Here is a 12,226-nt window from a genome sequence, read left to right on the forward strand (position 1 = left end):
AAAAAAAAAAAAAAAAAAAAATTTTCTCTGAGTTTCAGCTAGGACATATTTTATTGAGTTATGACAATGGGAACTATGACTTACCCACAGGATACTTGGCTATAGAACGGGTGGTCGCGTATTTGAGGGAAGGATGCTCAATAAGGTAAACATAGCAGGGGAGTGGAGCCAAAGAAGTCTGAAAAAAATCGAAAACGTCTTTCTTATTATGTAAAAACCGTATGTTTTGTTCTCTTTGCTTCAACGGGTTCAATAATACCTTCAGTACGTTTTACTTCATCAACTAAGATTGGTAAAACAGCTTTGTGAAACCCTTTAAAACCCAACGTTGTTATAGCTTTGAAAACATACAAATAAATTATACAATATAAAATTCATATAAAATTGAATTATCCAATGTCTTTCCAGGTAAAATGTACATTAAATAGTTCTTCAGAACCATGATCAAAACACATGAAATAAATGTTCTTTCTGATTGGATGTGGTGATTTTTGTTTCATCACGGGTTACACGAACTATTTAGCTTGGTATTTGTTTCTTAAAACAATCCTGTTTCTCTTCCTGTGGTCCGGCTCTCTGCAGATGTTGGGTGATTTCTGTCCTCCTGCTCATCTGCATGAAAACGGAAGACAGGCCTCTTTGTTTGGATACGAAAGTGTCAGCGGTACTGCTTCCATGTCTGGCAACCAAAGCATTCAGCTCTCTCTTCAACAGGCTGCATTATGATCTCCTACCAGGACCACTACCCAGTTATTGTCCAGAACTTAAGGGAAACAAAACTAATAATCTTTACTACAGGCTAGGTATCAGGCTAAATGCTTTAAATACTTTGTCATTTAAGGCTTTGAGTACCCTTATGGGTAAGTGTTGTCATGACACCAATTTTATAAAATGAAGGAGGCAAGGTTTTGGGAAAGGTGCGTTTTGTCTAAGTAAGGGAGGAGACCACCTCCCATATCATCTTATGCCCAATTTCTGCCTCCAAAGAAAGAAGAAGTAAAAACTAAAAGGCAGAAATGAAATCCACAGGCAGATAGCCCGGTGCCACACCCTGGGCCTGGCAGTTAAAGATCGACCCCTGACCTAATCGGTTCTGTTATCTATAGATTACAGACATTGTATAGGAATGCACCATGAAAATCCCTATCTTGTTTTGTTTGGATCTAATTACCGGTGCATGCAGCCCCCAGTCACGTACCCCCTGCTTGCTCAATCAATCACGGCCCCTCACACGCACCCTCTTAGGGTTGTGAGCCCTTAAATTGCTCACTCGGGGAGGTCGGCTCTTGAGACAGAAGTCTTGCCGATGCCTCCGGCCGAATAAACCCCTTCCTTCTGTAACTCGGTGTCTGAGGAGTTTTGTCTGCCGCTGGTCCTGCTACATAAGGTTAGTGAAGGAGAAAGTGAGGATCTGAGCACAGGCCACACTCTTTCCTCTCGATCATCCTCGCTCTCAGGAAGGAAGGCTAGTACACAGAAATAAGCATACAGTTCCTTATGTGTGTTTCTGGTTGGTTGCTATTTTCTAGCACATTTTCTCTGAGATTTCTGAGCCTTAAAATGATTGACTATATGAAGCACTGAAAGATTAGATGTGTTCTGGGGTGTCTAAATCAAATGGGGACGAGGGCAGGACTGAAGGGAGGCAATCTTTTTATCACTGGGCTTTAATCGACATTGAAGGGCTACTTCTTACCTTTCCTAAAACCTTGTAATTGAGATGCCATACCATTTAAAGTTTTAATATTAATTTTACTTGGTTTTGACAAATTGACTATACCATTGACATTTTTAATATTAATTTTACTTGGTTTTAACTAATAGCCCACATCTGATGGCTGTCTGGATAAAATGTATAATTTTATAGACCCAAGAATCCACAAGTATTTTAGTACTTTGTTAATTGTGTTTATTATTTTACTTATTTCCTCTCTTTTTCTCCTTCCTCTCACCGCTGCCTCTGTGTTCTGGCAGCACCCTTTCCCCCAACCACAAGCCTGGCTGTGGAATAAATCCCATTTCTTTTGCACCTTCCCTCGTAACCATTTTCTGATTGTTTCACATCCATAGTTGACTTAAAAGTACAAGTCCTTGGCTAACTTGTAAATTAATAACATTAACCTTACCTTAATATAATGAAACATCTGAATTAAAAAGTTATTCCTGGAATCTTCAAGAATAAGAGTGCACCCCATGTTAGAAGTGGTGTTGTGAAGGTCAAAAATAATGTCATAGGAATCTTCACCACCTTTGGGACCAAATAAATGATATATTTCTTGAGCCCTTCTCACTTCATATGGCAAATCTTCTGACATTTTTTTGCTGTTACAAGCAGAAAGGAAAAGATTACCAACATCTGTGCCTGAGATAATATAAACATATAATAAGAACACAGTGTAAAAAGAACCCGTTGCCAAATCTTTAATATGAAAAATCTGTGTGGGAAGTAAAAACTTATCTGAAATGTTTATATATGAAAAATTACATTCTTTTTCTTCATTTGATTCCATGTAACTAATGTTGCATTGGCATGCTTGCAAAGTAATATGTTCATTTATATGGCTGGTCATGAATAGGACATATCAATTTATCATTTGATTTCAATCTTGAACACAACATATCCATTAATTTAATGAACAGTGTCTTAGTAGTTATGGTACACTGGGTTATTTATTATGGGACTAGACCATCAAATACATCTTTTTTCACCCCACTTTAGCTAATTCTAGTGCACAAATGCAGTCACTTAGGGGCTCACATAATCTAAGTAGAGATCCTTTCAACTTTTTGAGACAGAATCTTGCTCTGTTGCCCAGGCTGGAGTGCAGTGGCCCAATCATGGCTCACTGTACCCTCAAACTCCTGGGCTCAAGCAATCCTTCTATCTCAGCCTCTCGAGTAGCTGAAACTACAGGTGTGCACCACCATGCCCCGCTAATCTTATCTTTTGTGGAGATGGAGTCTTACTATGTTGCCCAGGCTGGTCTTGAACTAAAACAGCCTTTGCAGTTATACTATTTTTTATAACTGAGACAGTTATTACAGTGAAAGAGATCTAATCTGACTCCATCTTGCTTCTCATCTCCAAGCTATCCTTGTTCATGCCTGGGTGTAAACTGAACTAACTTTGGGAGGAACTTATAGTTTAACTTTGAAACAAAGACGATGACAGCCTTTTCCCAAAACAAACCCCCTTCCTTCCTGGGGACTAGACTGCCTTTGCAGGACTAACAGATTAGCCACAAGATTAGAAATTATGGTTTAGGAGTCATGCAGCTGGAGGCTGCAAGATTCTGAACCTTCTGAAATTGCTCCTGGGGATAACACCACTATTGTAAAACCTAAGATCAGGGCTTGAGATATTTTGTAAACCCTGAATTGATAGATCAGCTGGCACCACCCAGATGGATAAACGGGCTTATCTGGTCTCGTGGTCCCCACCCAGGAAATGATTCAGCGTAAGAGGAGAGCTCCAACTCCCTATGATTTTACTTCCGATCTGACCAATCAGCACTCCCGACTCACTGGCCCCTACCCACTAAATTATCCCTAAAAATTCCAATCTCTGAATTTTCAGGGAGACTGATTTGAGTAATAATAAAACTTTGGCCTTCTGTACAGCCGGCTCTGCGTGAATTAAACTCTTTATTGCAATTCCCTTGTCTTGAGAGATCAGCTCTGTCTGGTCAGCGGACAAGGAGAACTTGCTGGGTGGTTACAGAAGTGTTGGCCTCAGGCAATCCCCCTTCCTTGGCCTCTCAAAGTGCTGGAATTACAAGCATGAGCAGCCACACCTGGCCTAATTAGAGATTCTTAATTGAGGTCCAGAAACCACTAGAAGTCCAGGGACAGAATTTTCAGAGTCCGTAACCTCTCCACAAAGGCCACAAGTTTGCAGGTGCAGATATATGTATTTTTTCTGGCACAAGGGCCAATAGTTTTTCTTCCATTCTCAAATGGGCCTCTATCCTCTCCCCCACTTCCCACAATGGTTAGGATACATTTTTTTTCCTAGATATAATGTTTTAAATTGACTTTTCCTCATTAAACCATTCGACCACATTTTCTTAAAATTGCATCTATTTGTATTCCTTGGTTATTTTTGCTTGTATCTTCAAGGGACCTACTATGTACAACGGGGTAATTCCTGCCCAAAATGCGATCAGGAAGGTGGAGTAGTTATTTTCTGACTTTGAAGCAAAAACCATGAGGACAAAGCTGGCGCGTTGAGACAGTGCAGTGGGAAGGTAGAGGGAGCCGTTGGCATTGATGATATCATGTGACTGCTGCGCGAACCCTGGACTGCCTAGCTCTGGATTTATTATTTGTGAACAAGAACCCTTATTTGTTTAAACCACTATTCTCAGGTTCCTATCATATGCAAACCAAGCCTAATGGATTTTTATGCATTTTAAAAGTTAATTCATGAAATAACCCCCTGAGGTTGCCCCCGGCGATTTTGGTTCTTTATCATTCTTTCCCATTCGAGTACATGGTGCATCTACCCAGTTGCTCAGAGTCAAGTCTGGGAAGCTTTGAAAAATGATGGACACTTCTCATGCCTGCAGTTGAGCTCCCATTGGAAGAGTCCCAAAGGAGGAAGAACAGGGAAGAGTGAGATTCTGAAGGGCATTAGGCATACTAAGTTGATTAAATCTATTCTGGATAAACTTTTAAATAATCCTCAGCAGGGAGAGACATGATCAGATTTGCATGTTAGGATGCTTCCTAGAGGTATCAGATGGAAAATAGATGGCAGGAAGACTGCAGCAAGTCTGGATGCAGAGAAACCCTTTAGGAGGCTCTTCTGACTATCTACAGAGGAAATCAACTAAGGTAGTGAAACTGGAGAGGAAGGCTGGATTTGTGAAGTACTTGCAAGGAATAATTGGGAGGACTTAGTGACCCGCTAGACATGGGAGATGAAGCACTGGGAAGGTTCTAGGGTGATTTTCATAGGGGACTTGGTGGAGAATGATGCTACCACTGAGATGAGGAATACAGGAAAATGAATAAATTTGGGAGAGGTAGATGGAAGAAGTTAATGAGTTTACCTGTTTTATAATTTTTTAACCTCCCTGGGGACAGTCTAGTCTCTGAACAGTGTTAACAGTAAGGAGTAGAAAGTGAATTTAAGTGAGAAGACTGTGCTCACTGAAATGCATACTACTGGGTGCTCATAAACTCACCCCAGTCCATTCCACAGCTATTTGGGAAGTTACTATACCGACTAAAAGTTATTCTTCAACAAATTCTTACTTGTAATATAAAAGTTAGTTAACAGCTATCTTAGGTCAACAGAGAAGCATGAATTGTGTTGACATAACCTCAGTCATGAAGATAAAGCATTTCTCCAAGTAAAATTTATGCTAGCAAAAATATGATTTGATACAAACAGGATGACTGCTGTATAAGTGCCCTGAAAAACATCTATTCCATAAAGTGAGGCATGTTTCTCCTAAGAGTAGTGTCCATCTTTTGATCTGTGGTGAGACTAAACCTAAGGAATGATCTAACTCAGAGTTGATCAGAAAACAAGCACATAGAACAGAGTGGCTAGTTGTGCCTGTGCGTATCTTATATCTTAGCTAGTAGTCTACCAACTCCTTGAGGGGTAGAAACCATGTTGTACAGATCTGTGCACTCCCCCAGTACCTGGCACAGTGTCCTGAGAAAAACAGATGTTTCATGATATTTTTTAGTAAAAGAAAGAAAGCGGCCAGGCGCGGTAGCTCAGGCCTATAATCCCAGCACTTTGGGAGGCTGAGGCAGGCACATCACCTGAGGCCAGGAGTTTGAGACCAGCCTGGCCAACATGGCGAAACCCTGTCTCTACTAAAAATACAAAAAATCACCCGGACATGGTGGCAGGCCCCTGCAATCCAGTACTCGGGGGGTTGAGGCAGGAGAATCATCACTTGAACCCGGAGATGGAGGCTGCAGTGAGCCGAGATTGCGCCATTGTACTCCAGCCTGGGCGACAAGAGGGAAACTCCATCTCAAAAAGAGAAAAAAAAGAAAGAAGTGGTAAAAAGCAAGTATGTGGAGGCATAGTATATGTACAGTGGTAGCTATGATGATGTAAACAAAGGCAAAAACAATTAATAAGGACCTAACCTAGCATGTTATGACTGCATACATATGTTGCATATGTTGCATATGTTGTGTGCAACATATTATAAATCAGCAAAATTTAAACACTGAAAATTCAGGTGAAGTGTCTTGAGTTCTTATCTCTGGCATCCCATCTACGACAATCCATCGCAGCAGTTAAGTATGTCTGCTGGTTCGGATCACAGGGTAGTCTGATGTCTTCCGGCAAAAGATATTTAATCACTTTTTCTTTCAACAAATATTACTGGAAACATTACATGTTTTGAACTAGAACTTTATGTATTACCGTAAACATAGTTGCTTGAAAACCTAGTAGTGAATTTCCTAAAAAGCTAACAATTATGTATGCAAGCCTAGCGGCCAAACGCTAACTCAGTGCAAAGGATTATTAAATCTGTTTCTTTCAGGGTATGATTTAAAAACAAAACCCTTTTCTATGTATTGTCTCAGTCTGTATACATTTGAAAAGAAAACTTAATAATCCGATGCTTAAGAAAGTTTATAAAAGAGCAAGCGAATGCCCAGTTCAGATAATTGTGTAATTCACAATGCAGCATAATTAAAAGTGAAAGTGATCTTATTCAACATAGCGATTGCACGTATGGACATGAATTATCATCTGCATACACATATATATGTTCTCTTTCACACACCTACCACTTTTCGCACAACAGACGTACATGTACAATACAAAACAGAGTCTTACCCAAGATTTTCAAGGTCAAAAATGCGATTCAGGTCACAGTCAATGTATCTGGTACACTTCTTCACTGCGCTGGGGTTAGTCAGAAATGGTTTTACCTCCAGCCCTGTTCTCTGAATCTCAGCGCCATTCTCTAGCCAATGCTTCACCAGAAATACTCCAGTTAGCTCATTCCCATGGGTTCCTCCAAAGATAGCAACCTTTTTTATAGGAGCTTCAGCAATGTGACAAGAAGTCATTTCACCAAGTAGTTTTTTTATCTGATTTCTGCAATTCAGAAGAGAGATCAAAGGAAATGTGATTTTCTTAAGAAAGGTTTAGAAATTTAAATCAAAATGAGACTTTACCCAAAGGGCAAAGTACAGAATTCCCTTGAGTGGAGTATATTTTAATTTTCTGTTACAAGTTCTGAGCCCCGTTTATGGACACTGCCTTCTTTAGCCCTGCCCTTTACCATATTTGGATTAAAATATGCAAAGATCAACTAGAGATACAGCTGTTTACTTTAACTTCTAACTCCCTCAGATGGTCAGTAGATCTAAATACAGTAATAAATTCGCATTTCATACTAATGCAAAAATTCTGTTCTTTTCCTCAGCTACGATGTTGTCCAGTGAGGCTTTCACAATTATCTTGTCATAATAAAAATAGTTTATACATTTCTAATCTCAAAAAATAAAAAAAGTGGCCCACTCAGTATTTCCACAGGCATTTCAAAACCCTTCTTCTCTGAAATGAGTTCAAGCACATTTCATGATCTGAGGGCATTTGAATCTCACCTCTATGAACAGCCACAGGCTGACCCTCAGAGACCTCCTCTTGAACCGGCACCCGTTCTTTCAGAATGCTTTTTCACAATCAGGAACAGAAGGGCCAAATCAGTGATCACTTGGGACTTGAAAACCTACCCTGAAACATCCCTTCATTTCTTTCTCATGAAATTTTTGGTAATTCGGTGTTAACTTACTTATGAATCTTCCTCATTTTTTTTGCCTAAATACCAAAGGAAAGACAGCTGTTAGTAATTTTCAAGTCTCTGTGATGCCTGCAAATGTCCTGGGACATACTGCGTGTGCTAGCCGCATCATGTGAACTCATATAGACACGGCCTAATTCACTGTCAGCAGGGACTCTCCACTGGACTGTGTTACTCGAAAGGGGGTCTTATTAGGGGAAATTATCCAGAATACTAAGATGATTACATCCCTTTGGAGAAATGACTCTGAGCCAAATCTGATTTGATTCCATGCTCAATCACCCAGAAAGTCAAATATGTTCAAGTACTGGAAATACCATGTACTGGTAATGCCAGGTTGTGTGATAGAGGGTACAATAAGAGTAATTGGTTACAATTGCACAGTAGTTTAATTTATAATGTTCTTCCACTCCGCTTATTCATACGTTAATTTTATACGATAGGGTGGGTTAGGTGTTGACATCCCCACTGCAGGGGTAAATGAAAGAGAGGTTAAGTAACGCAGTGAAGGTTCTGCAGGGATTTAGGAGAAACTAGGCCTGAGACCCATGGGTCTCATGCCAAGTCTAGTGTTTTTTTACAGGACAATAGGATGCCTCTCTGTTATTTTTGGTCTTCTTCACAGTTCTAGTTTTGCTCTTTCAGAATTCACATAAACAGCCATTACAGTGTGTTCAGAAAACAAACGTGCATACAAACAAAATACATGGTGGAAAAATAAAATACGAATGCTTCCTAATATTTAATAAACCCAATTGAATATTCTTCCTTTAAGAGCTTAAAATGCAGAGATAGAGAAAGCAAAATAACCAAATCAAATCTACACATTAAAATGACTGTTCTAATAGAAAAAAAAAAAAGCTCCTGTAGCCTTTGACTGTCTGTCCACATCCATGTACACTGAACACTTCAGACGGTGTAGATATGATGAAAACACACGTGAAAGTAAACAGATGACAGTTTAGTTGCTTTGGTTTTAAGAGCAGTAACTATGGTGAATTATTAACACTCTACTATGCTTGGTTTCTTTTCTGCTGATTTGCAGTTTGTTCTGTCCTTTGCCCTAGTCTCTCTGGAAATGCTGCTTCAGTTTACTCGTAGCTGGCAGAAATGACTTGCATTTTGAAGCTTGTTTTATGGAATTTTAACAGATCAGCACTTCGAAGCACATTTCACATTCATAAATAAAGTTTCTCTTACATGTCAAAATGAATAACTTTTTTGAGAGTTAATGAATTGCAGCAATTATTTCCCATACTTACCTTGTTTATTGTGTACAGAGTTTGTCTTCGGTGGAAAGCTTTATTAGGAAAAAGGAGCGCATTTCCTCAGAACTAGAGCAACAGAGGCTTTTCATACTCTTAAACCAAGTTAACTTCCGAAGGATTTTTAACTCCCTGTTTCCCAAAGTGTACTTGATTTTCGGGATGACCCACAAAAGCCAGCCACACTTTTTTATTAGTTCTCAGCGAACTGATAGTATACGAAGTGAAACCCTTTTGAGTTGTCACTATCTCATTATAAAGTTGAATATATATGCTGAAGTACTTAAAAGAGTAACCATAACTTCCAGCATTACAAATTTTTGTGGGATAGAGTTGCCTGATGTATTAATAAAATAATGTAGTTTAAAACAAAAGGAGGCCGGACGTGGTCTCAAGCTTGTCATCCCAGCACTTTGGGAGGCCGAGGTGGGCGGATCACCTGAGGTCAGGAGTTCGAGACCATCCTGGCCAACATGGTGAAATCCCGTTCCTACTAAAAATACAAAATTACCTGGGCGTGGTGGCAGGTGCGTGTAATCTTGGCTACTCAGGAGGCTGAGGCAGGAGAATCCCTTGAACCTGGAAGGCGGAGGTTGCAGTGAGCCGAGATTGTGCCATTGCACTCCAACCTGGGGAACAAGAGCGAAACTCCGTCTCAAAAACAAAACAAAACAAAAGGAGAGCAAAGTTTTACTTCACAGTCATGGCTGTCCAGTAGATCACTGCCAGAAATTTTGTAGGAGACAAATTTAAGGTGGGTTGTTTCCTAATAGTATGATTGGGGGATAAGAAGGGTTTTTTGTTAAATATTATACTTAAGATGTCTTATACATAATACAATATTCAATAGTTATGTAACCAAACTACTTTTACCACTTCTCCTTCCCTGTGGCCCATCCTGACGAACTTTCCAGGTGGAAATAAATGATAACCAGAACAAGACAAGTATAAAATAGATTGTTTATAAACTGCTGGCAAAGATTGTATATTGCTCACTTCTGCAGTTCTTATAGAAGTAACTGGCTTAAGGTTTTGTTTTTTTTTTAATGAAAAATCTGTTTTGGGGGTGGGTAGGGGAATGTTGTAAATGTATGCACATATGTATGTAGATATCAAGTCAAGATCTGCTTTCCTGAAGCTTCTATTCATGTTTTGGGTAACTCCTCTCTGGAACCATGATAAATAACAAGTTTTATTTTTATTGTTTCAAGTCTTCTTCTTCCCAGAAGATGACCCTATTCCTTGAAAGCTATTCCTTAATCTGGCATTCAAGGTCTGCTATTATCTGGTCTCGGTCTACTTCTAATATTATTTTCTAACACTCTCTTTTTTTTTTTATTTTTTAAAAATTTTTTGAGACAGAGTCTCGCTCTGTTGCCCAGGCTGGAGTGCAGTGGTGTTATCTCAGCTCACTGTAAGCTCCGCCTCCCGGGTTCACGCCATTCTCCTGCCTCAGCTTCCTGACTAGCTGGGACTATGGGCGCCCCACCACCACGCCAGGCTAATTTTTTTTTTGTATTTTTTGTTAGTAGAGATGGGGTTTCACCGTGTTGGCCAGGATGGTCTCGATCTCCTGACCTCATGATCTGCCCGCCTCGGCCTCCCAAAGTGCTGGGATTATAGGCGTGAGCCACCGTGCCCGGTCTATTTTCTAACACTCTTCTTTACTTTAGTTTTCAAAGCAACTACTAAAATACCTATGGTCTTACAGGCCTAGGCCTTTCCTAACAATCTTTCTTTCATCTCCGAGCCCTTCAAATGGTTAGAAGATACGGTAACAGCAAAACATGGTCTTTGAACTTTGAACTCAGAACTACAATCCACTACCTGGCCCATAGTAAATTCCGGATAAATGACAGCTACTGTTATTCGTATTAAATAAGGGCTAACATTTACTGGGCATTTACTGTGTGCCAGGATTGTCTATTTCCTCTTTTAGTATTTTTAGGGCGATTGTTGTTATTGTATTTTTACTGGTAGGTCCTGAGGGTGTTCAGTAAGGAACTTGCCCAAGGTCACAGGGCCAGGAATCCACAGTCTTCTTTGCCAGGAAGCCTGGAGCTCAACGCCCAAGGTGGCACCACCACGCGGCTTCCCCTGCAGAGCGTCTCTGTGGCTCACGGGCGCTTCCCTCCCGCAAGCTGCCGCAGCCCCGGCCCTGCCTCAATGACTGCTCTCCGCCTTCCATGGCCGCCATCTGAACCCGGGCTTCAGCTCTGTCCCCAGCCTCCTGGGGACTTAGAGTCCCTGACCCTGAGCCGAACCAGAAACGGAGACAGACCCCTTGGGTGGCCTTCGAGGCAATCTCTGGGCACACTCTGGGTGGCCACCAGCATCTAACAAACGATGTCTGGACCCCCAGAAAGGGCCAGGGGGTGCGGGGGAAGCAGGGCACACTTTTTGGGCGATGCTGGGGCTGAGGCCGGTTGGGCAGGAGATCGGCCCCTGTCTCTCCAGTCACGGGACAGTCTCCTTTCCTCTCTGGGCCAAACTGTAAGGAGTTGGAGCCATCCCTGCGCCCACAGCGTGAGAACGCCGAGGAAGCGCGGTAACGTCATCGCGCCCGGCCAAACGCAGCCAGGGAGGCCGCGACGACGCCATCGCACCCAGGAGGCGGCCACTGCGCCTGCGCGGTCCGCGGCGCCTGCGCACAGCCTGATGCGCGCGGTTTCTTCGCAGGCTGGAAGAACGGCCGTTGCTGACGGGGCTCTCTGGACGACGGTTGACGGAGGCGAGGGAAACAGGGCGAAAGTTGTGCGTGGTGTTGGCAGGAGGGCCTAGAGGAGAAAGACTGTGTTGATACCAAACCGCCCCCACTCCGTGGGCGGGTCAGGAGAGGCCTTTGGAAGAGCGTCTGAACTTGACTAGAGCCTCTTCTCTCGCGCCCCCGTCAGGAGCCAAAACAGGCCGCCATTTGAGGCCGTGGCTGTTGTGGCTGTTGTGGGTGGTGGTGGTGGTGTGTGTGTGCAGATGGAGCACACTTTTTGCACACGAATACCACCAGCCCCATTACTGACGCCACTTAGGTCCATTCGGAAGCTGGGGTTGCGGGTGGATGAAGGTCCCCGCCCTCAGGATAAATGGTCCCGCGGGGAGAATGTGACACTTAAAAACTTTTTTGTTGTTGTGCATTCAGTTTGCTTGATCCTAAGAAACATAATAGCCCTC

General features: G+C 41.9%; 2 protein-coding genes across 11 annotated transcripts in view; one reads left to right on the plus strand and one right to left on the minus strand.

The window, feature by feature from the left end:
• ASPA (aspartoacylase) overlaps window positions 1-9,176 on the minus strand; it is a 25,613-nt gene extending 16,437 nt beyond the window's left edge. For 2 of the 3 annotated variants that reach the window (XM_011947493.1, XM_011947491.1), the window contains exons 1-3: window positions 6,821-7,239; window positions 2,127-2,322; window positions 85-178 (exon numbers count right to left, since the gene is read on the minus strand). In XM_011947493.1, the coding sequence (XP_011802883.1) occupies window positions 85-178; window positions 2,127-2,322; window positions 6,821-7,056 (526 nt within the window). In that variant the 5' untranslated portion in view covers window positions 7,057-7,239. Of the gene's footprint in view, window positions 1-84; window positions 179-2,126; window positions 2,323-6,820; window positions 7,240-9,055 lie in introns of those variants that run through there. The other variant, XM_011947492.1, reaches the window with a different exon arrangement.
• The window catches only part of SPATA22 (spermatogenesis associated 22), a 71,449-nt gene that overhangs the window by 33,001 nt on the left and 26,222 nt on the right, over window positions 1-12,226 (plus strand). For 2 of the 8 annotated variants that reach the window (XM_011947482.1, XM_011947488.1), the window contains exon 1: window positions 11,687-11,789. The exons of 2 other annotated variants lie outside the window; for them this stretch is intronic. The gene's annotated coding sequence lies outside the window, so the exon portion shown is untranslated. Of the gene's footprint in view, window positions 1-11,396; window positions 12,110-12,226 lie in introns of those variants that run through there. 4 more of the 8 variants (XM_011947483.1, XM_011947481.1, XM_011947489.1 and 1 more) reach the window with 4 other exon arrangements.

The sequence above is a fragment of the Colobus angolensis genome, unplaced genomic scaffold, assembly GCF_000951035.1.
Source record: "Colobus angolensis palliatus isolate OR3802 unplaced genomic scaffold, Cang.pa_1.0 Scaffold267, whole genome shotgun sequence".
In the NCBI taxonomy this organism is placed as follows: domain Eukaryota; kingdom Metazoa; phylum Chordata; class Mammalia; order Primates; family Cercopithecidae; genus Colobus; species Colobus angolensis.